The sequence below is a fragment of the Sinohyriopsis cumingii genome, chromosome 19 (assembly GCF_028554795.1).
Source record: "Sinohyriopsis cumingii isolate HCF-2022 chromosome 19, ASM2855479v2, whole genome shotgun sequence".
In the NCBI taxonomy this organism is placed as follows: domain Eukaryota; kingdom Metazoa; phylum Mollusca; class Bivalvia; order Unionida; family Unionidae; genus Sinohyriopsis; species Sinohyriopsis cumingii.
The window spans coordinates 48,706,555-48,731,400 of record NC_142979.1 but is presented as its reverse complement, the minus strand read 5'-3'; the positions used below and the strand labels follow the sequence as shown (position 1 = coordinate 48,731,400).

The 24,846-nt window shown below is 33.7% G+C and overlaps 2 protein-coding genes across 4 annotated transcripts in view; one reads left to right on the top strand and one right to left on the bottom strand.

Moving 5' to 3' along the window:
- Positions 1–13,218, bottom strand: part of LOC149775663 (ankyrin repeat and FYVE domain-containing protein 1-like) — a 139,325-nt gene extending 126,107 nt beyond the window's left edge. Inside the window, exons 1-2 of one of the 2 annotated variants that reach the window (XM_089944143.1) lie at positions 13,167–13,218; positions 3,355–3,544 (exon numbers count right to left, since the gene is read on the bottom strand). In XM_089944143.1, coding sequence (XP_089800269.1) covers positions 3,355–3,544; positions 13,167–13,176 — 200 coding nt within the window. In that variant the 5' untranslated portion in view covers positions 13,177–13,218. Of the gene's footprint in view, positions 1–3,354; positions 3,545–5,564; positions 5,648–13,166 lie in introns of those variants that run through there. The other variant, XM_089944144.1, reaches the window with a different exon arrangement.
- Positions 13,219–13,317: 99 nt separating this feature from the next.
- Positions 13,318–24,846, top strand: part of LOC149775662 (uncharacterized) — a 66,578-nt gene continuing 55,049 nt past the window's right edge. Inside the window, exon 1 of one of the 2 annotated variants that reach the window (XM_089944394.1) lies at positions 13,318–13,422. Coding sequence is in view for 1 of the 2 variants with exons in the window: in XM_089944393.1 (XP_089800519.1) it covers positions 21,388–21,432 (45 nt within the window). In the remaining variant the exon portion in view is untranslated. Of the gene's footprint in view, positions 13,423–21,355; positions 21,433–24,846 lie in introns of those variants that run through there. The other variant, XM_089944393.1, reaches the window with a different exon arrangement.

Sequence of the window (24,846 nt, the reverse complement as noted above, 5' to 3'; positions counted from 1 at the left end):
TGGTTGATCATCAGGCAATTGCATGGTTATATAGTACGCAAAGTTGGTCATCAGACAATTGATGGTTACATAGTATACAAAGGTGGTCATCAGACAAATGCATGGTTATATAGTAACAAAGTTGGTAAGAGCTGGTCATCAGATAATTGCATGATTATGTAGTACATAAAGTTAGTCATTAGACAATTGCATGGTTATATAGTACACAAAGTTGGTCATCAGACAATTGCATGGTTATATAGTACCCAAAGTTGGTCATCAGATAATTACATGGTTATATAGTACACATGGTTGATCATCAGGCAAATGCATGGTTATATAGTAACAAAGTTGGTCAGAGTTGGTCATCAGATAATTGCATGATTATATAGTACACTAAAGTTGGTCATCAGGCAACTGCTTGATTATTTAGTACACAAATCTGGTCATCAGGTAATTGCATGGTTATATAGTACACTAAGCTGGTCATTAGACTATTATATGGTTATACAGTACACATGGTTGATCATCAGGCAATTGCATGGTTATATAGTACACAAAGCTGGTCATCAGACAATTGCATGGTTATATACTACAAAAATCTGATCAGGTAATTGCATGGTTATGCAGTATACAAAGTTGGTCATCAGACAGTTGCATGGTTATATAGTACACATTGTTGGTCAGCAGACAATTGCATGGTTATATAGCAGACAAGGCTGGTCATCAGACAATTGCATGGCTATATAGTACACAACATGGTTATCAGACAACTGCATGGCTATATAGTACACAAAGTTGGTCATCAAACAACTGCATGGTTATATAGTACTCAATGTTGATCAGCAGACAATTGCATAGTTATATAGTACACAAAGCTGGTCATCAGGCAATTGCTTGGTTATATAGTACACTAAGTTGGTCATCAGACAATTGCATGGTTATATAGTACACAATGTTGATCAGCAGACAATTGCATAGTTATATAGTACACAAAGCTGGTCATCAGGCAATTGCTTGGTTATATAGTACACTAAGTTGGTCATCAGACAATTGCATGGTTATATAGTAAACAAACTTGGTCATCAGACAATTGCATGGTATATTGTACACTAAGTTGGTCATCAGGCAATTACATGGTTATTTAATACACAAAGTTGGTCATCAGGCAATTGCATGATCAGGCTCATTATGGGGGCACTCACCAGTTATTATGTACTTTTGAGTGAGTGAAATATGTAAGGTGAAGTTGTCTGCATTTGAAACATGCACAATGGAGAGAATGTCGGCATACCTCTGTGCTACTTTGATGTAATGTGGCTGACATTTCTTTGAATATTGTACTTATGGAAACTGTACATGATCTAAACACACTGCAAAATAAAATGATTGCTCCATTGTGCTAAAAAAATATCAGTTTGAATTAGTCTAAAGTACACTATCTTTAGCACCTACTAAAATAGGGAAAATGAACTTTGCTCAACTAGACAATACCAGCTTCTGAAAGTGCAATGGATGAATAACCAAGTACATAAAATATAAAAAGTTATCAGCTCTTTTTTTAACAATTTACCTCTGAAGTTCTGGAAGTGAAAATGACCAAGTGGAGCTAATATTTTTTATTTAAAAGTGCACATCTGGAGTAAGGCCAAGCTGCATACTCTATAACCCATATCACACCCATCAATCATACACCAAAATAATGGGAATTAAAGGTTCTTTGAAAAACACCTAACATATATAAGGTCTTTTCTAAATAGCCAGTATAACCAGTGAGGAAACCAGTGGAAATTCTTTTTCTTTAAACTTCTAACCCTATACAAAATATGGAACTGTAATGCACCATCTTAATACAAATATGAAAATGTATTCAATATTTTTCTTATTTTCATATCATTGTGTATGATGCTCTAAACAAAATGGTACATTAACATTGATAGTATGTAGGAAAATAAGCTAATTATGCTTATTTTGCTTGTGCTTCCATAATATACCTTGAGGCAGTATTGTATGAGTAGTGACCTTAATTATAAGGAAATTAGAAGTCTTATAATATAGGAATGAAGTCAACTTAAATTCAGCCAACTTAAATTTTAAAACTGTTACATTAAGTAAAAGAAATATATAGTGAAAATGTTTCTTTTCATTTATTTGCAATGAAATTAAAAGATAAATGATGACAAAGCAAATTTGTATTCTTCCATATTAAACAATCAGCAAATATTTTAACATCTGACCTTTGACCTTCATGAACTGCATCTGTTCAATCCCTTTTCAAACTGTAAAATTTATTGGTGACATCTCAGGAATAATTCTGGCAAGTTTCATGTTCTTGTCTTTCAGCATAATATTGGTTACTATGTTGACAAAATGTAATGTGCATTTTTAAAATAGCTCATTTTTCATCATGGGTGGGGGGCTAGGCTTGTGTGAGACTCTGACATCAATAAATATTGTTCTGTGGGGGAATATACAGGAGAATTGTTAAAAAGGACTGTTTTGATGCTTGTAACTTAAATTTTTCAGCCATACGATTAAACCTAAATCATACAATAATAATACCTGTGCTCACCAGTTATTATGTACTTTTGAGAGTGACATATGTAAAGTGAGGTTGTCTGCATTTGAAACATGCACAGTGGAGAGAATGTTGACATTCCTCTATGCTCCTTTAATGTAATGTGGCTGACGTTTCTTTGGATACTGTACTTATGGAAATTATACATGATCTAAGCACAATGCTAAATGACTGCTACCTTGTGCTAGAAAAATCAGCCTAAATTAGTCTAAAGTACACTATCTTTAGCACCTATTAAAATAAGGAAAATGAATTTTTCTCAACAAGACAATATTAGCTTCTGAAAGTGCAATCAATGAATTACCAAATATATAAAATGTAAAAAATAGTTATTGGCTCTTTCTTTTTTTACAATCTACCTCTGAAGTTCAGGAAGTGAAAATGACCAAGTGGAGTTAACAGTTTTTGGAAAGGTGTACATCTGGAGTAAGACCAAGCTGTATACTCTATAACTCATATTACAACCATCAATCATACACCAAAATAAAGGGAATTAAAGGTTCTTTTGAACAATACCTAAGATATACAAGGTCTTTTTTAAATAGCCAGTACAACCAGTGAGGAAAACTGGGGAAATTCTTTTTCTTTCAAATTCTAACCCTATACAAAATATGGAGTGCCACCTATATAGTACACAAAGCTGGTCATCAGACAATTGCATGGTTATATAGTACACAAAGTTGGTCATCAGGCAATTGCATGGTTATATAACAGAAGAGCTGGTCATCAGATAATCATAACTACATACTGCATTATAACAGAAATTTAAATTGCTCATCACTCATATCAATATATACCTGTAGAGTTCCTTATTGAACAAATCTGCTATAATCTTAATAAGTCTGGCAACAAAACTGTTTTCTTCCCCCTGTCCACTGGATGCCATGGCAATCTGGTACTTCTTCTCCACTTCTGCAAGACGCTTCTGTAGCTTGACATATTCTTCTCGTAGCAGACGTAAATGATTCTGAAGCTTGATAACCTCCCCTACAATGGAAAAACATTCAACGCATGGGATCAGACAAACTTTCTGAAATTTTGACTACAAACTCAGATTTCCAATTATTTACTTCAATATAAACCATTGTCAAGTTTGTCTGATGGATTTGGATTAAATAACATATTTTAAGTCATATGTATGATTTTTAAATCTGAATGAGATGTGCGTGAACTAGGGATTTCAGTCTAAATATTTTGTGATTAAACAATGTTATACCTGCCAACACGTATTTTTAGAACAAAATATAGGTCTGGAAAAAATTCTTGAACATTACAATATAATTACAGCATTAAAGATATCAACATAATAGTGAAGCAATAAGCCAAGAGATTGAAGAATTATTGTTAATTTTCATAGAATGTGGATTCTTGTCAATCCAGACTGTTTTTATGAATGTCTTAGGATTCAGGTAACCATTTCTGAAAATATTTCCTCTGCTATGCTTTGTAAATCTGGATTTCTAGCTAATATATAAATAAATAATGGACTGAAACGAAAGTGACCAGATGAATGGGTGTCATTGTACTAAAGAATAGGAAAAGGCAGAGTATTTCAAAAGTTTTAAGGGTGAGCACTTCTAAAATGTGGAGTACTGACCATAATAAATTTTTTTTTTAATTTTCTTTCTAAATAGTTAAGTGACCAAGCAATCCAAAATTACTTAAAATCTTCATTGATCAGTTTGAATTTTCTTACAGTACTCTAGCTGAATAGTTATCCAGACCTGCCACCTCGAGTGGAATGAAAATCAGATGCCAAAGGAATAAAAATCTGGATCAGTGTTCACAACTATATATTTACAAAAACTTAACAAACGAATTGCCATCTCCACTGTCATGTGCTATTTACTTAATACTTTGTTTCCTTTCTTGTATTTTATGCTGATATTTAGTATTAATTAAATTAACAAAGTAGATATCAGCATAAAAGATGAAAATGGAAAAAGGATAGATTTTTATACTATAACTGTAGTGCATTCCTCATGGAATTTCTGCACCACTTTTACTTTCTATAAAAGAGGCAATGCTATTGTTAATCAACATGTATTGGGAAGGGTCAGGGTCCTTTTTAAAATAAGACTTTTGGGTAAAAATTCTGAAAATCAGTAGGTCAGGATAAGCGACACGTCTGTAAGTAAGGGTCAAGGCATAGAAAAATATGTGAAAAAGAAACCTGTCACCTACTGTCCATAAATAGCTGAAAAAGTTCTTAACAATTAATGAGATTTGCACAGACTGCAGATACCTCTTATCAAATACACAAAGAAAAGCTTATGTTGGTGATTCCATTTCTCTATCATAAACACAGTTATTAATATCAAAATGGTTTTCCATATCCAAAAATGTATGATCAAGGCAGGTTATAGATTGCTAAAGATATTGCAAGGTATTGTGGACTTTGTAATTTTCTATCATGGGACTGTTACTGTAATTAGAACAATTCTAAAAATATTTTTGTTTTTCAAAGAGACTGAAATTACAACCAAGTCATGTTAGTTCCAATCAATCCCAGAATTCATAGCACTGTGATATACCTAGGTAAAAAGTGATGTCATATTATGTTACAATGTTCATTTCAAACTGAGCAGAAATGTTCATTTTACAAAAGTGGACAACCTAAGCCAAATAGAGTCCATATATAACTATATAATTGGTGGACCACTAATATACAAGGACTGTCTTTTGTCAATGCATTGCTAAAATATCAGTCGTTGTCTAGTGAATTTGAAAAACGAAGAAAAAAATACATATAAATGTTATCTCCAGATAAAGTACAATGAAATTAGTTCATGCAAGAATCCTTACTCTGTATTTCAAAATAAAGATGGCAGCCAACAGAGAATAATATATTCCCATGCCACTGTTTGCAGTATCATAATCTATGCTAGTAAGGAGAATGAAAGAAAGAAAAAAAATAATGCAAGTAATTAGATATCAAAGTATACAATATAGAAAAATCACAAGTCATTAGATATCAAAGTAAACAATAACAGAAAAATCCACTTGCCAGAGGAGCTCGTAGGACTTGTTACCGTGGTTAGTAGATCATCCACACCAAACCTTGGGTTAGTGCCTGAAGCGGATTAATAGAGGTATATGTGTGAAACAATCATTTCACATAGTCTATTCAAGAACAAAAAAAATACAAGGAATTTTAAATAATAAAAAAAATATTTTGAATAGAGACAGGATTTGACATCAAAATAAAGGTAAAATTAAAATAATATAATGCATGATTTTTGCACATTTTGGTTGAGTTTTTGGTGCAATTTGTTTAGAAATTTGCATGAAAATAGCAGTCCTTGAATAGACTCAATTTCTGAGAGTGCAAGTAATTATTGAATATAGTAGAAATAAAGAATTTTATATCTTGCAACATTCAAACATTTGAAAGAAGCAAGAAATATGTATGCAATAAGATTATGAGAAAAAAGCCAGCTTCCTGTACCATATATAACTGCTTATAAGTCAAGTAAAACTGCAAACTGCATAGACTCAGATCTGCCATTGCATAATGTTCCAGCAGATCTGGGTCTCTGCAGTTTGTCAGGAGTAATCAGTAGACCAAATAGCACAGACCCTGCTCTACAGGCATATTATGCTATGAAAGCTAACTTAAAGGCTATTTGTTGTTTGCAGTCTGAATCAACTTATTAATGAGTATATAATATATGGTAAGTCAGTTAAAATCTGATACATTATGACATAAATCTGTGTAAGTAACATGCTGTGAAAAATTATCAATACTTTATCTGACTTAATTACTTTATATAAGTGTGCATCATATCTAATGATGTTCAATGAAAACCAATTCATCACATGCACCCAAGTAAGTACAGTGGTCCAGAGAGCAACCATTCAGCTTTAAATATTTCTGCTTTTATTATTCTGGATTTATGCTGTTCACACTTCGTAATGTTTTATACATACATGCTGAAATTTTATAAAGTATATGTAATGTAGGCTGTTACAACAAATGTATATAAAATTGTCCACCTTTCATGTATAGCACAATGAGATTAGTAAATCACCAACAAACTAAACATGCTTCTGCATAGAAATCTAAATAGTTGCTTCTTTACTGTATAGAAAAGAACAAAACCCCAAACCTCAACTGCTGTGTATAATGGGAATGACCTTATGAAAAGAAATGTGGTGCAGATATATTTGGAACCAGCCAAAAAACACTGATTTCATTACTTATTATACTGTATATAACAGGTACAGGATCTCAGGCTTGAACTGACCGGCTGGAAATGGCTGCATTGGCCGACTCAATGAATAATCCAGTAATATACCAAACAACACGTTTTAATATTTATATCACTATTGATAAACATATGATGCAGTGCGCAGTGACAAATGTTAATGTGGAAGTATTTGCAAGGTGTGCTGCTACCACCAAAATGGTAGAAATTAAATTTTCTTTTAGCTGTGGAGATGTTCATAACATGGAAGTGGGAGACAAATTATGGGACTGATGAAATTCATTCAGACTCCAACTGTGCAATATGCTGCTGCTGAATGGGTGTTGTGAAATTAAAATGGTGAAATCATTTTAAAAGAGTTCACTAGGATAACAAGGGTTATAATCCAAGAAATGCCATCATGCTGATGGACCAAGAAACAGGCAGTCCGCCAAGATCCAATAATGAATCAGATACATAAATTGAACGTCAACTTTCAACTTTTCATGAGTCTTGTTGGTGAAATTGAGATGTTATTGTTTTGAATCTATTTTGCTGAACAAATGTTGAACTAGATACTAAACTGGTTCTGATTGATTTTAGAAGGAACAGTGAAAGTTAAGCAGGATCAGTGAAAATTTTATTTTGGTGATCCTGTGGGCTAATAAAAAAATGCTACAATTCAAGCCCTGGAACTCAAATGACTTGAGGAATTACATATTATTGAAAGGATGAGGGACATACTCAGTGGATATCTCAGCAACAAAACCAACGAAACACACTTAATTCTGAATATGTTTCAACATGCAAATACCAAATAAGGATGTGAACATGGATGATATGTTTGGTGTTTTGTTTGCTTGTTTTGTTTTTGTTTTAAATGGCACTTTTAACACATCATTCACAAGCTCATGCAATGAAAATGGGAGCAAAATGCCTTTCCAATGGACACATGGCACAGAGGCAGCTAACCAAAGCTGACCTGGGCAGGTAAAATGAATGACACACTATGCCGAAATCCAAATTTGTGTTGACATGAGACCACTAATAATGGTTTGTGTTTTTCTTACATGGCAACATTTAACACATAACTGACTATATCATGCCAAGAAAACAGTAACCAAGTTAATTTCCACTGGACACTCAGAGGCAGCCAACATGAAGGACACACAATGTCAACTGTCAGTGGCATGATACTAGATCTATATGGAGCAACTGTCTGTTCAAAATAACACAAAACTGTGTTCCATCAGAGTCAATCCACAGTCAAGATATCTAACAACTTTGACGATACATGTACAAAGAGCTTATATATGGGACGTCATCTACAGTGAAATTAATCCAAACTGCAGTTAGCAATCCTTAGAAGGACTGGATGGCAATAAAAGTAATCCAAACAGCAGTTAGCAAGGCCTTAGAAGGACTTGATGGCAACAAAAGTAATCCAAACTGCAGTTAGAAAGGCCTTAGAAGGAGTGGATGGCAATAAAAGTAATCCAAACAGCAGTTAGCAAGGCCTTAGAAGGACTGGATGGTGATAAAAGTAATCCAAACTGCAGTTAGCAAGGCCTTAGAAGGACTGGATGGCAATAAAAGTAATCCAAACAGCAGTCAGCAAGGCCTTAGAAGGACTGGATGGCAATACAAGATTCTCAGTGATGACATAACTGTTTATATGAAGAATCAAGAAAAACATGATATATAATAAATAATAATAAAATGAAGACTTTGTACAGCGCCTAATCTTTTGAAGCTCTAAGCGCTTTACAACATTAGACAACACCTATAACATAAAAAAACATATAATGATATGATTACAAAAAACAAACACCATGAAATTAGAAAACAAAAAAAACATGCTGAAAATATGTCTGCATACCACACTCCAATACCTGTTGGCATGTAACAAAATGCTTACACAAAATGTGAATTCAACAAAGATAAACCATATTCTGAGATAACTCTAGGGTCATACATGACTACTCAAATGAACCAATGAGAAAATTCTGGGGTCAAATATGACTACTCAAATGAGCCACTGAGAAACCTCCAGGGTCAGTCATGACTATTCAAATGAGCCACAGAGAAAACTCACTCAAAGGATACATACTGGTATTAGCAAAGCCACCAGCACAATGTATTTGATCAAGTGAAGGAAAGCTTGAAAAGCGGCACTGTCATAAACTACTTTGATGCAAGCAAGCAAACAGCACTAACCTGTAGATGCCAGTTATGTTGGTTTATGAGTAAAAGTAATCAAGTTGTTACATATGGAAGCAGAACACTGATACTGAACATTACTCAAAGAAGTCAAAAACAAATTGGGCCTGTGAGTAATTTCATTTATATCTCTATGGCCATAATTTCCAATTTATCACTGACCACAAGCCCCTTGAAGCAATGTTCAACAGCCCAAAGTCAAAACTGCCATCAACATTTGAAAGATGAGATTGCAACTATAACTTTATGACTCTGAAGTTTGAAAATCTAGATATGTGTCATAGAAACAAATTCACAAATTAATACAAGTCTAAGACAGCTGAGGAATATCTATGGCACCCTTCCATATTCCCAGTGAGCAGAACATTAGGCTTTTCCAAACATAAGTATGATGTAATTTTCTTGATAGTAAACCTGAGCATGCTGACATAATACTGTATTTCATTATAAAGTTCTTGAAAAGGCACTGCAGTATTATTAACATTCAGCCCACTGTTAGGGTTCCATTATCTCCCTTGACCTTATGAAGATCTTCTGCTTAACTGCACTGAATGGGGAATTTCATTGGTTACCTATAATTAACATTCATCTATCCTTTATGAATAAGAATCAACTGACCCCTGCTCATGCTTACTCATTAATGAATCAATAATTAAATATATTGGGTTGTAGTTATGCATTTACTTGACAATTAAGCTAAGCAAGGAGATTAGAAATTTATAAAACACTCCAATATTTTTCAAACCTAAAGGAACTGGTATAATTACATTTTATTTTGATCAATTAAATTCAAATTTGTAGTTGGTGGTTCTGTTGGAAGCAGGTCAAAACATACTCAAGTCAAATGCACTTAAGTCAAAATGTACCCAAACTAAAGCAAGACCCAACACAATATTGGACATTTGCTAACTTTTATATGATGAAAGTTACATACATCAGTAGATACCACTTCTTAGTAAGTTGTGAATAGGATAGATGGTTTTAGATTCTTTTTTTTTTAACACTGCAGAAAAGATAACGTGAATAATGAAACAACATCTTAGCAAGTGCAATTTATACTGATATTGAGAGCCCATTAACAAATTTAATTTGGAATAACACATTATTGTAAGAGATATAATTTGCAAATAAAATCTATCTGTATGGGTTTAAAAAATGAACCCTAGGAAGGTAGGTAGTTACTAGACAGAGAGACAAAGAGATAGATGGATAGAGAAAATGAGATAACTTTGGAAATATCAGTTGTGAATTAGATCTGTCTTATATATCCTCTACCAGGCTGCTATGTAAAAACTTGCAATAGCCTCTATAGTAAGATGATTGTCAATCTGTGCACTTTGTTGCGATCAAAGCATTGCATATGTAAAGTTATAATACTGACATCATGTATAAGTAACTTGGTTACTGTGACAATTAACTGTTCATGATAAAAAGTACTGAAAATAAAGAAAACAGAGAAAGTGCCTTCAATTTAATTGGATCTAGGTGAGATTTTGCATGTGAGTCATCATTCATTCCAGTTCACTTGTCGGTAAAGTGATAAATCTGATTATGGTAAAAATAGCATTTCATAGGGCTTCCATAAAAACAGATGCAAAAGCACATAATGCATGAAAATTTGAAAAAGATCACAGCTATGAATGTAGTGAAAATTATGATATTAACAACATTGTGTAATCAATGCTCGGAATCAAAAGTAGCCAAACATTTATATAAATTTGGGTGGACTGCAGGTGTGTAAACATATTTTTTCCAGTTCAGATGATTTAATTACTATAAAAGTTTGTCGGAATAAATGGATTTGAATGTGGCTAAATATTCATATTATTTATTAAAATCGCTAGTATTTAACAAAAAGAGACTCAGAAGGAAATTATAACTGATGATTCAAACTGATCAGGTGCATAAATCATTGGGTTATTGCTTAATTGGCCCAAATTATCATAGTTTCCTTTATCCCTGTGATAATATAATTTTTTAATTTGGTGGGTGAACTGCATAAAATATTTTATTTTGTGCTAAATCATAAAAATCAGTTCGACCGCTCCAGTGGCCTAGTGGTTACAGCATCCGCCTCGAAAGCTGGAGGTCATGGGTTCGAACCCTGGCTGCATCATACAAAAGACTTACAAAAATGGTACTAACAGCTACCTCGCTAGGTGCTCAGCATTAAGAGGTTAGTGTTAGGACTGGTCAGCCTGGTGTCAGGATAATGTGACTAGGTGGGAAATCATGCTACATGTTTGCAGCATGATGTCCCAGTGCTAGACTTCACTATAAACTGCCACACTGCAGACATCGTAGTAATATGAATGAAATTTTTTTAAAGCTAACGTTAACAATGCTAATGACACACACACAAATCAGTTAAATTTTGGTATGGTAACATTTTGACTCATTAGTACATTTTGACTTGGGTACATTTTGCATTTATAGGTATATTTTGATTGCAGTACATTTTCACTCAGGTACATTTCATTTTGGGTATGTTTTGACAGTAAAACATTCTATTGATATAAGGAGTGAGTCTTTTCTGTAACTGTGACACATCCACAGTAGTGTGACATGAACTAATTACTGATTAATATTTTCTTTAAAAGTACCAATACCTCTCCAATATTAATTTTTATTTTCAATACTGACCAAGAAATGTAGGCATTTCTGCACCATCCAGAAAATGAAACTACTAAGCACCCAGTTTACATAAGAACATAGAGAAAACATTGCTTTGGTTTGCCTTGATGCTTTATAGCACAGCAACAAAAGTAATTTATTTAGTGCTGAGACAACTGAAGTAAAGTGCCTTGCTCAAGGGCACCACAGCAGCTGACCCAGGCCAGTCCAACCGTAGGATTCACATTGGCACACTTTTGGTCATGAGTCCAGCATGCTCACCAATGTACCACTATGGCTCCTGCTTTAAATGAAATGATATTTAGCAAACAAAAATATGACCCTGTCAGTAAGCTAATTTGAGTTGGGGCAAGTGATTTTTTGTATAGCCACTTTTCCTGGGACCATGTCTAAAAAATATTTCCATGAACAATGGTTAACTTTGGAGTAATTATCAAACCAGAATCAACAAGACAAACTCCCAATCCCCATGCCATTCAATACAGCTGAATGCACCATTTCAGCTACGAAAGGCATAATGATTATAGCTAAATGTGTATAATTGTTTCCTATATTAAGAAAGTAAACAAATGCAAAGACAATGATAATAATGTGACTAAGAGACAAAGTTTCCTGAAGACAAAATAAAATTCTAAATTATTATTCTATTCTAACACAATATTAGCACAAGCCTTATAATATAAATTTGCTTATTCTTTTTCATCATTTCATAGGAAGGAATTTTTAGTGTGTGCTAAGATAATTTGTTTACATTTTAGGAACTAATAACTGAGTTATTGATAAGACAATAATAAAGATAATATGCATATAAACATGATTACATTTTCAGAACATGACTTACAATTAAAAGTAAAATGTATAACACATTAACTTCATTCCATTGGCTTTGACTTATTTGTATATATTACCATGGGGCAGAATGTTATATCATGAATCATTTATCTACATCTAAACGTTGACAGGCAAGTAATTTTTTCAGCAACGCATTCTCAGATCATCTACACACCAACACAGGCCCTTATTTAAACACTATTCAGTTTCAAATGCCTCGTTATCTTTAAAAAAAAAAAAACACAACAAATTAATGCTTGCTATCGGAGAGAGTGTTATTCGGTAATAGTGTGCATAACCAGAATTGTGTGTTTCTTTTCTCTCATAAACACAATTTAAAAAAGTAATCTGTATATCAAAGAGAATATTCTGCCGATAGGTCTACCCTGCCAACAGAATCATATGGGTTATACTTTACATTATACGACATGGTCTATCTTTTCCTTTTCGAGAGTAGTTTGTGTCTTCTCTTTTTAAAAGATCGCAACAAAAAGTGAACATCAATTACAAATAGTCTGGGCGGGTCACTTTGCAATAGAGCTGTGTGAGATGTGGGTGGGGAAAGTGCATTTATGCGTTAAAATTTGTACATTTTATCAACTTATGTTTGAATGACTTATAATAAGGCAACTTAATATCAGTTGTGCACATTCTTAATAGGCGAAGTTGTAAAATGATCTATACATTTTTTTTAAATTTCATTTTTCTCCAAAAATTATAATAAGATACATATTTACCATCCGCCATTTTAACCAATAAGTCATGTGACCTCTATCCTTTGATTGGCCATACTCAGATGTTATAGCAACTTTAACTCTCATAATATTGTTAGAGATCCCGTCATTTTCCGGAAATAACCGTGTATTCGACCGTTTTTGACCACCTATATTTAATCCTGCTTAAAAAATAAAATAGCCATATGTTCAACGATTGTCACTGCACTGCATAAGCATTCATGAAATGTAAAGCAGCAGGTGGTCAGGATGTTACACAGTAACTATTTTATAAAATTTAGCATGGACCATTTGTATTTTATATATTTACGCAAAAGAAACCAATTATTGCAAACAATGAAGCTGATCATTGCAGTACACCATATTTACATTGTCACCTGACTTAAGACAATAGTATGATCACTGGTATGATGGATATAATGGGAATGAATGCATATTTAGGATAGGCATAACGTGGGTTTAATACTTCAGTTTTATGCATTTCTGTGGAACTTTTTTAAGAGTGTTGTATGGCGGTTGATATACCCATCTGTAAGTACTGAGCTCACTCTACATTTCGTTCAACACGGCATCGCGAATGATATCCGCGTGTTTCACACTGAATTTTCACGTCATCGTCTCGTAGTGTAGATAACATTACCGAATTCGTTTTGTGCACGAATGATTTAAGCATAATTCATGTTGATATTTGATGCAACACATTCATTCGATATATAATGAAAAAGACCGGTCTATATACATGCAGTCATCTTCTCTAGCCAAGGTTCCTATATGTTAATCCTATCTACACCTTGGCGGATCGAGCAGATATTTATTTGCTTTGGAGCTGTGAATTTCAAAATTAAGTTGTTTAAATTTGAACACTGTTCCTACATGATCGAGACAAGGGGAGCACACAACTTGAATGGAATCATAAATAAGCAATTTTCCACTGCCGGTCGGAGTTTGTACATTTACCTTTCACTCAAATACACCTATAATTTCTTCTCTCTTGTACGTAGTCATACTTTCAATGTTAAACTTACAAAGTATCCTTTTGAAGTCAATTACCTCCACCATTTTTGGCTGATGTACAATGCACCGCAGTTAGACTCTATTGGTTAGTTGGCATTTCATACTAAGAGAGTCAACTCATGAAATCCAATAAATGTTTTCAGACAAAGCACTCAAATATCTGCTTAATCCATCAAGGTGTTGATAGGGTTAACATACTGGAGCCTTGGCTATCAAAAATGAAATAATCCACCATGTTTGTCCTTAGTTCTTGAACAGTCAGTTTTTTATATTGCAGATACATCAAAGTGAGGCAACTATATTATTGCTAAATAGGTAAACTGATAAATACTTAATAAACAAATTGACTCTTCCACAGGTTATGGTGGCAGTGAAGAATTTGACAAAAACAGACCACCTTTTTTAAGCATTATTGAGTGACAAGTGTTATGCTGTTTATTGATACAAATGGTGTTGATATAGTTCATGCACTAAATGAATTAAGTAATTTTAAGTACATTTAATGATGCTGAAGTGAAATTTTACTGAGCTAGTCAGACATGGATATCGTTCACAATGGTGTGAGGAACAAACTATATAGTTCTGTGCAAGTAATGGATGCTCAAATAAACTTGCCCTAAGGGATTGCATGATCCATGTACCTTCATTGACTAGCCTGGTGTCTCATTTAGTGTTGTTCCAATTTTTGATTATAATCAATTATCAGCTGGTTGAGCAAAATAATAAGATAATCAATTGTGAAACTCCATAATTGATTGTATGTAAAGGAATACTACATTTTAGTTGAATTCAAAACACAAAGGTTAGTAAAATTCTTGTGCAGATGGGAAGCTAAATAGGCTCCCAATCCACTAAAGTTGATCTGAATTATTTATTTGCTTCAACTTACCAATATAAGACCATACCTTATTTTATAGGTGCAGACTTTCACAATTAGGAACTTAAGTCATGATTACATATTTAAGCTGTTAAATTGTTGAGTTAATAAATTTTTAAACATTTGATGATTTGTTTCAGTTTAAATGTTAAATCCGTTATAGTATTTGTAAATAACAACAAACAAGAGAATCATATCCTTCTATACATTAACTTATAGACACATCACATATGAATGAAATTATTTTGGGGGATTGCAGCAGTATTTCAGTTACACGAGACTGTTCAGCCATAAAAAAGTGCTTTCATTTAATAAAATTGTAGAACAAACACAACACAATAGGTAATATTTTTATCAGCTTAACTATACATGTCATTAGTAGATATTACTCCTGTACATTTGTTAAAATTTTGAACACTTGAGCAAATATATATTTGTCTCACAAACATGAAAATTTGCTCTTAGTAATCAATTATAATCAATTATCAGTTGATTAAGTGGAACCGATTATCAATTATGAAATTCTGACTGATTCCCATCACTACTCTAATTTATGAAAATCATAAATCCCACTGTATGTATTGATGCAGCTTTTAATATGAACAACAAGTATTTTTCCATCTTTTTTTTAATTCTCAGACATAACTGTAGAATAACTCTAAAATCATAATCCTTTCTGGGGGATCAGCTTATTATACAGTCTGATTATTGGGCTGCACTTGGCTAATTTGTAAATTTATTTTGATTGACATTAGTATCCAGATGGATCTAATCCATCATTGGTCCATGACATTAAATCATTTCAAGTGGCCCTTGGTGGCCTACTGGTCTTGCCGATTGCAGATCACTACCATCTAACCTCTGTCCACATGTGTTTGAGTGTCCAGTAGCTCTCTGTTTGTCTGTGGATCATCATGGGATTTTCCTGGGTTCTTCCTCAACCAGTTATACTAGCCACCTTGTGTTGAAAAACCACATTAAGCCCACAATAGCACCAACAAAATCCATTTGAACACTCATTTTTTAATATTAATCCCTGTCAGAATAGATCAAGTGCATTCAGCAGCAGATGACCTCAGATTTTAACTGCGTATTCTTGGCAACATGTGAAAATAGTCTAGTAAGCCCTATATCATAAGGAAATGACTAATGCTTGGACAGAGTTGTGGGATTGTCATGCTTCTAATGGTAGAAATTGATAGGGAGAGATAGAGATGGAATGATCAAGTCAGAAATTTGAAATAGTAAAATAAATTTAAAATTTTTTTTAAAAATTCAATTATATTGAGGTGTAATAACTCATATAGAATTGAAATAATGCTAGATAATAATAATAATAATAATAATAGCAGTTGTAATAGTATAATAGTTGAAATAGTAGTAGTATTTTCAATAATAATGTTTACAGTTGTATTAATGGATACCAGACAGCCAATACAAATAGATTGGGAGATGTACCTGAGGTAGTCATAAGTGTGATGCTTGTCTCTACCTTGCAAGTCAAGCACGATGAAGATGACAATGGATGAAAACATGATCAAAGTTGCCAATGATTGGCAAGTTTGTATAAGAAGCAAAATTCTTGAAGCATTGCAGATCCCAGAAATGGGTAACCTTCAAATGACTTAAAAGAAAATATTCAATGGGAAATTGCACCATTTGATTATTCAACAAATGCAACTGTAGTACAGATTGTTGTAAAACTTGTCAACATTGTCTTTGATCAAATGGAAAATTGTGCACATTATCATTTATTGTGTCAAGTAATAACAGACTACTGATGGATGCAGCACAGTGCTGAAAAACGTTTTTTAGACAATGGGCCCAGGGTTTTTGACTTTAATAAACTCACAAGCTCTGACTGAAATTCCACAAGCTGGGACTCCAATTTCCACATGCCCAAAATTTCCCCTTTTTTTAATATTGTCACACAATGTTGTAATTACTACAATTTGAATTTAAATTCAGTTGGGTTCAAAGGGGTTTGAAGGTAATGCAAGTGTCATTAGTGTTCATCATGTCGTCATCACTACACTCACTGGATGGTCATGGTGTTGAAACTTCTCTGCTGGATTTTCTGAGTGAATTCTGGTCAGAACCGAGTTGTCGTATGTCAATGTGTTGCTTGCAGTATGTGCAAAGAACTAATAGCCCCCCCCCCTTTATTTTTCTTTTCTTCCCACATATATGTACAGCACATGTAGGATATCCATTAATACCATTGTAATTGAAAATCTACTGTTGCTACCATGAATAATAATAATATTGTCATTATTATTATTATTATTATTATTATTATTATTATTAATTTTATTATTGTTGTTGTTGTTGTGTAACATTATTTCTATCCTGTAGAAGTTATTACAGCTTAATACAATTTGTGGTATATTTTTAATTTATGATCCTCTTGCTCAAATTTCTGACATAACATTTCTCTCTCCCAAATTTCTGTATTGTTGACACTACATCCTGTACCAAGCATGAGTAACTTCCTGGTTATACAAGCCTTGCTGACAGTTATCTTGAGGCAATAATGCTTTCCTTGCATTTGTCACCAGATCCATGGTCAGCATCTAAAGAAAACACAGGTACTGCATTCTGAAAGAGAATATACTTTAAAGTATTTTAATGGACTCAATGTCAGGGATCAGTAGAAGAGGGATAATACTTACCTGTCTGCATACAATGGTCAGTCCAGATAAATTGATTAATTAGTAGTGAGCGGCCACATACTCCACCTTTTTAACAAGCTGACCCTTTAAAATTGATTATTGTCTTTATACCATTGTTCTCTACCACCAGTCATGCCTTCAGAAAAAGAGTTCTTGTTGATCTAATTTTTCACCAGCTGAACCCATGCTGTAACAAAACACTAGTAGGAAATAAAGGTAGTTATAATGAACAAAAAACAAAAAATATTCTTATTTTCAAAAAGTGGTCAATAAAGATACGAATGTTTAGTCAAAATTGTCATTATTCTTAATTATATTGCCCCATATAACTTGCTACAAATACATGTACCTAGACATTACGTTTTGAAATTCAGGATCATTTGTTAACAAAGAAGGAATGATACATTAAAACTGTAAAGATATTACAGAAGCTAAATGTCAAGTTTTTCAAGTTAAATTTACCAATAGAACAAGTCATCAACTTTCTGACAACAGTCTCATTCTTTTTAACCACTATGATTGGATCTGTTCAGCTCCTAAACAGTTGATGATACATTTATTCCATTTATATCTACCACTCAGGTGGCCTAGTGGTTAGAGCGGATGCAGGAGGTCGTGGGTTCGATCCCCAGCCGAGTCATACCAAAGACTTATAAAAATGGTACTATCAGCTACCTCGCTTGGCGCTCAGCATTAGGAGGTTAGTGCTAGGACTGGTCGGCCTGGTGTCAGGATAATGTGACTGTGTGGGACATCATGCTAAATGTCTGCAGCATGATGTCCCAGTGCTAGACATCACTATAAACTGCCACACTGCAGACAATGTAGCTATATGACTGAAAAATTGTTAAAGCTACATTAAATATCCAAATCTCACACACACACATTTATGTCTAAACTTATCAAGGTGTTTCTAACTGACAAACTGCATGTCCATATATTCAGTGGTTTCTCCAGGATGCATGTAAATCTACTCATAAATTTCACAACTTTCCTCATAAAAATCTGTTTTATGAAAGGTTAATTGCTTTAATAGTATCATTAGTATTTGTCTTAAATTTAAACACTTAATTTCATTCCTGAAATTTATCTGGATTAAATTAACTGACAAAAATAATATATTTTGTCCATGTTTAGCTGCCTATCTGTGGGTGTATTTATTAAAAGAAGTAATACACAGTTATATTACAGTAGAACCTGTCTTGAAAGACCACCTCTTTTGCCAAAAAATTATGGTCTCTCAAGACAGGTGGTCTCTCATAACAGGTCATAATCCTATATAATCAATAAATTTGTGCACTGAGAATGTGGTCTCACAAAACAGGTGGTCTCACATAGCAGTGGTCTTTCAAGACAGGTTTTACTGTACATTGTTTGATTGCAAATCTCTGATCAGATTGTTTTCTCGTCTGGAGATATTATATCCCATTGTATTGACCATTGAGGACATTTGATTGGTTAATAAAATATTGCTGATGTTATGAAATTAACCTTGTGTAAAGGATAGATACACTGTATCAAAATATTTAAGACTGCTGAACACTTGCCATCATCTTAGATCTTGAAACCTAATTTTGTAATATCTAGCTTATAAGACAACCCCTGCTCTGCATTAAAACATTTTTAGTAAAAAGGTTGACTTATAAGTGAGCCTATATATATATATATATATATATATATATATATATATATATATATATATATATATATATATATCTCTCTCTCTCTCTCTCTCTATATATATATATATATATATATATATATATATATATATATATAGTGAAACTCTTTAAACTGAGCACTTAGTAAACCAGAATCCCCTCACGATCAAAAGTTTTTGGAATCCTGCATTTAATTCTTTTATCCTCATTTCCTAGTAAATCCAGAACCCTTCTACCCTGAAAGCCAAATCAAATTTTGATCTCAGATTACAATTTTAGACTTAAATAAAAAAAACCATAAAACTGAAAGTACTTAAAACCTGAAAATGTGTTTTTGCTGCTAAATTCTTGTAAAGCACTGGTCCGTATTATTTATAGTTAGGTTTTTGGTTAAGAAAATGTATCAACGGTACTTAAGGTTACATCTTTTCTAATCTGAATTCTGTGCACACAAAAAAATTGAGAGTTAGCTTTTAAGGTAAATTATTAATAATTAAATGCATGTAGATAAGCCATTTGTAAAGGATCATGTTTATCTTATTGCATAATTGTGATTGATGCTCTTCATTCCTATTATTGATCAAAAGAATTCTTTTCTTGTTTTTCTTCTTTTTGTTTGCTAATTAAATGTCCAGACTTTATTAATCAGGCATGCTGCCTCGTGTTTGATGCTGTGCAGATGGAGACAGACAAGACATTTTCAAAAAGAGAATTCATTACTTTCATGCATTCATGTTGCCCAAATTCATTTGTCTTCACTTGCATATTCTGATGTCAGAACAACCAGCTAAGCATGCATTATAGCACTGGATAAAAGTTTGATCAAAGATTAAAAACCAAAAACCAAAACCTACAGTGAAGAAACATGGAGAAGAAATTGGTATTGGAACATTATGAATTATATGGAGTATTTAAACATTATGGATTATCATGGTTTATTGATGATTGTAAAGTTATAAATGTATCTTGTTGTATTCCTTAAGCGTTTCTAGTTGTTGTGGGGTTTAACGCCATTTTTCAGCATACGATAGGCTATACATGGCGGTCAGTATTAATGTTGGAGGAAGAACCCAGGAAAACCCCGGAAAGAACCACCGACCTACGAGAAGCTACTGGCAAGCTTTCTCACATACCCACATTGGCTGAATCCGAGACTCGAACCGCTGCAGACAGAGGTGAGATGGCAGTGATCTATAATGAAGAGCGCTTTAGACCACTCGGCTAGTCGGGGCCCCCAAAGCATTTCTAGAGATGATGACTATTTCTCTGTTCATGTGTCTCATGATTTTTGGAAGAAAACATACATTGTTATTTTTTTTTTTTTATTAAATGTTAAAGCAACAACCAGTTTTCTTAATTTATGCACACATTGACAGATGTTCTCATAATTGCATTTTCTCTCTCCCTCTCCCTGTTTCTCACTCCCATCTCATTACATCAGTGCTTATAAAAAAGACATTTTTTCGACATATGTGAAACCAGGATTTAACTGAAAACTGAAATAAATACAATTTATTGTTTCCCCAAAGATTTGTCAGTTTTTCATTGTTTCACTATATGTGTGCGCATGTGTGTATGAGTGAATGTGTATGTGTACACACACACATGCTTACACACACACACACACCATTAAACCTAGATATACACGTCAAGGTGCTTAGTTGGAATTCTGAGACTAAACAATCAGTGTAGAATAAATCAGTCTAACAATCAGTGTAGAATAAATCATGATGACAATTAGTGTAGTATAAATCATGCTTACGATCAGTGTAGAATAAATCATGCTTACAATCAGTGTAGAATAAATCATATTAACAATCAGCATAGAATAAATCATGCTAGCAGTCACTGTAGAATAAATCATGCTAAAATTTTTAATTTAAATGCACACCTGCCTGGTTTCTGAAAAATAAATTTCTAACGGTAGTGCCATGGCTGATTCTCTCATGACTCCCTTTCATCATTTCAGGTAAGCCATGAGTGGGTAACAGTCATAGACCATGAATTCAAACGAAGAGCCAGAGCCCTCTTTGAAGGCTCTTAAGGTAAAGACTGTTTACATAAAGTTAGATAACTGATCATAAACCTCAGAGATCTCGCTACGATTTTAAAACTAGGAGTCCAGGACTACCATTTTGGTAATAATAGGAGTCCCATCAGCAAAAGTTGCAGTCCCCTCCCAGAAAACTATGCAAATTAGAAGAACCATTGGTTGCCATTGAGTTTAATTGCTACATTCTTTATAACATTGACATAGCTCTTGTTCGTCCATCAGAGTGAGACTGAATTTTGTCAATCCATTAAAGATCTTGTTCCAAGCACTAAGTTAGGCATCACACACTTTTCTTACACTTGGCTACTGTCACATCTGAACTTTCAGTTCTAGCAACTTTAGCTGTCTTTTGAATCTCATTACAATCTTTCACAGTTTGCCGTTTAACTCCAAAATACTATCCAAAATTGTGAATGGCATTTTGTCTAAGTCTCAACATGTCTCGATTCTGAGGTCACATGCACTGCTTATTCCACTACACTCAGAAATGAACACTATTATGAAAGCTGAAGTTGTTTATTTGATGTACTCTTATAAATGACCACATGTACATCTCTGGGTCTTTCTGTCTCTGAATTCAATCACTGTAAATATCAGTACAATGCTGTCTGGAATATCTGCGCACCTACGGTTTCCGTCTCCAGTATTGAAGCAAAACATTTACCGAATTTGACCGATTAATGAAAATAAAATACTGCAATACTTACCATTTGAAAAGAGGCAGTTGTCACCAGAATATTCTGTTCTAAATAATATTAATTTTGGACACACGGGATACCACCCCCATGTTTTTGTGACTCGCGATACGTCGACCTATTCTGCACACAGCTTTGAAATGATGTAATGTTTATCCGTTGGGCTATTGAAATGAAATACTTTACTTTCGACTGTTTCTGTCAGCATTTCAGTCAAGTAATTAGGTTTATAGCTAGTTTTACAAAGTTCAACGTAACAATGCCAATAAATGGCAAGAGATATTAAGCAAACTAAACCGATCTTGTAAAAAAAATTGTAAAGTTCAACATTTTATAAAAACAATAAGCTATTATGTGGAAGAGAAACAACAATGAATAGGATGTAATGTGTTTACAATGTCTTGTTTATGGGGAAGAATTACTAAAGAATTTAGAAACATACTATATGTCGGGGAATTTCTTGAGAATGCTGTTCTAGCGGCAAGTTAACACATTTGGTAGCAGACGATATTGTACGTGTGGAGCAACTATTTGCAAAATTGGAAACTTGGATTAAGATGCAGAATTTGTTAGGGTATACATTTCCATCTTTTATATAATGTATTTATTTGTATGATTCTAAAAGAGACATAGTAAATAGGATTTTCTGGGTTACATGTTCAAGAAGGTCATGGAGTGGGTCTTCATGTTGACATTTAGAAATCACATTTTTATATGCATTTTGAGTCAAAATGTGGGGTATTTTTGTACAGTTTATGAATACCACTTTTCTTAATTAAAGTACGGCTGTTCTTTCTTGATGCAAAATGGATTTTTGACCCAAATAACACGTGATCCAGTATTTACAGAAATGACGTATCGTTGCGCAGAATTACCAGACTCACAGAATTAGCCAACATGGTGGTATATTTTCCCACCCAGCTGCCAGTCAGTGATTTTGAACTTGCTATTGCATCATGCTCTTTTGATGGCAACATGTACATCAGGTGGGTCATAGAGCCACTTAATTCTGTCATTGTAAATATCAGCACATTTTCCCACCCTGCCGCCAGTCAGAGTCTTTGAACTTACTACCCAGTTATTGCATCATGTTCTTTTGATGTACTCTTATAATGACAACATGTACATCAAGGGGTCTTTCAGCCATGATATTCTGTCATTGTAAATATCTGCACAGCTAACTGATCAATACATTTTCTCACTAAGCAGGTGGCTGAAGCAGGACTGTCAAGTCTTTAAAAAAATTTGCCGCCCACCTATTACATGTGTGTGGAGGGCTCCCACCTAAGTGATTTTCAGCATTCCAGATAAAACAAATTGGTGTCCAAATATGCATGACTAAGCGTTTCCAAGACCTGATAAACAGCTCTATAATTTCATAATTTTCATTTTTTTAATTTTTTTTTTGCTTTTGGTGGCTGTTGCATAAAAAAAAACATAGCAACCACAATTTTTTATGGTCTGTTCAAGAGGTGATTTTTTTAATTTGCTATACACACATTGAGAAGGTAACAGTGTAAGTGTAGTTTGTTCTGTGAAGGAAATAAGCATTACGTTTCTTCTCAATCTTCCAATTGAAGAACAAATTCATAACTGTGAAGACATATGAATCTGTAGATTAGAGATTAAAGCTTGATCATTGAACTTATGAAAATCTTTAATGACATCACTTATGGACTAGAGACTGCATATTAAAGACTTTTTGATCATAATGAGTTAAGTTATGTGTCAGGTCCACTTGGGTCTCATTAAAAAGTCATATCTACACCTCTATTTATTTTTCATAATGACAACAGGCTTGATTGATTTGACCTTCCGTCTTCAGAGGTGCTGCCACCATTTTGTGTAAATATCTAATGATTTTCACACACACACACACACACACACACACACACACACACACACACACACACACATATATATATATATATATATATATATATATATATGTGTGTGTGTGTGTGTGTGTGTGTGTGTATCTATATATTTTTATATATAATTTTCTTAGTCAAAGAATTAGGAAAATATCGCAGAGATATCAGTTTTATATGCTGCCATAAGGTGGTATGTATTATATCATGATGTTATCTGTCCACCCATTGATTTGTGCATCTGTCTGTTAAAAATTTCATCTCTGCACAATAACTTGACTTGCCTGCAATCAGCAGTTGTCAAACTCCATTGATGGCTTGCACTTGGGTACAGAAGAACCTTATTAATTTTGTGTCGAAAGTTGAAAGATGAAGGTTACCGTGACTGAAAAAATAAAACTGTTTTCTGTGCAAAAACTTAAGTTCCCCACCATCTACAGTTACCAAATTTTGTTGATTTCTTGCACCCATTATCAGAAGTTCTAAATCACATGCCTGGACCAAACATTTGGGATGGCTTGCACATGAGCTAAGGGAGGATGCTATTGATTTTGGCATCAAAAGCAATCAAGGTTGCTGAGACTGAAAGAAGGTAAATGGTTTCCACATGATGGGACAGGCATATCATGTGCCATTTATGGTTTTGAGGGCTATTAAACAAGGGGCAGGCAGATATGTGCCCAGTTTGGTTTGAGGGCTATTAAATATGGGGCAGGCATATCATGTGCTAGTTATGGTTTTGAGGGCTATTAAATATGGAGTATTCATATCAGTTATGGTACTCTAGTTAATTCTTTTGCATTCTCGCAAACCCACATTGCCAGTTCATGTTCAATGAGG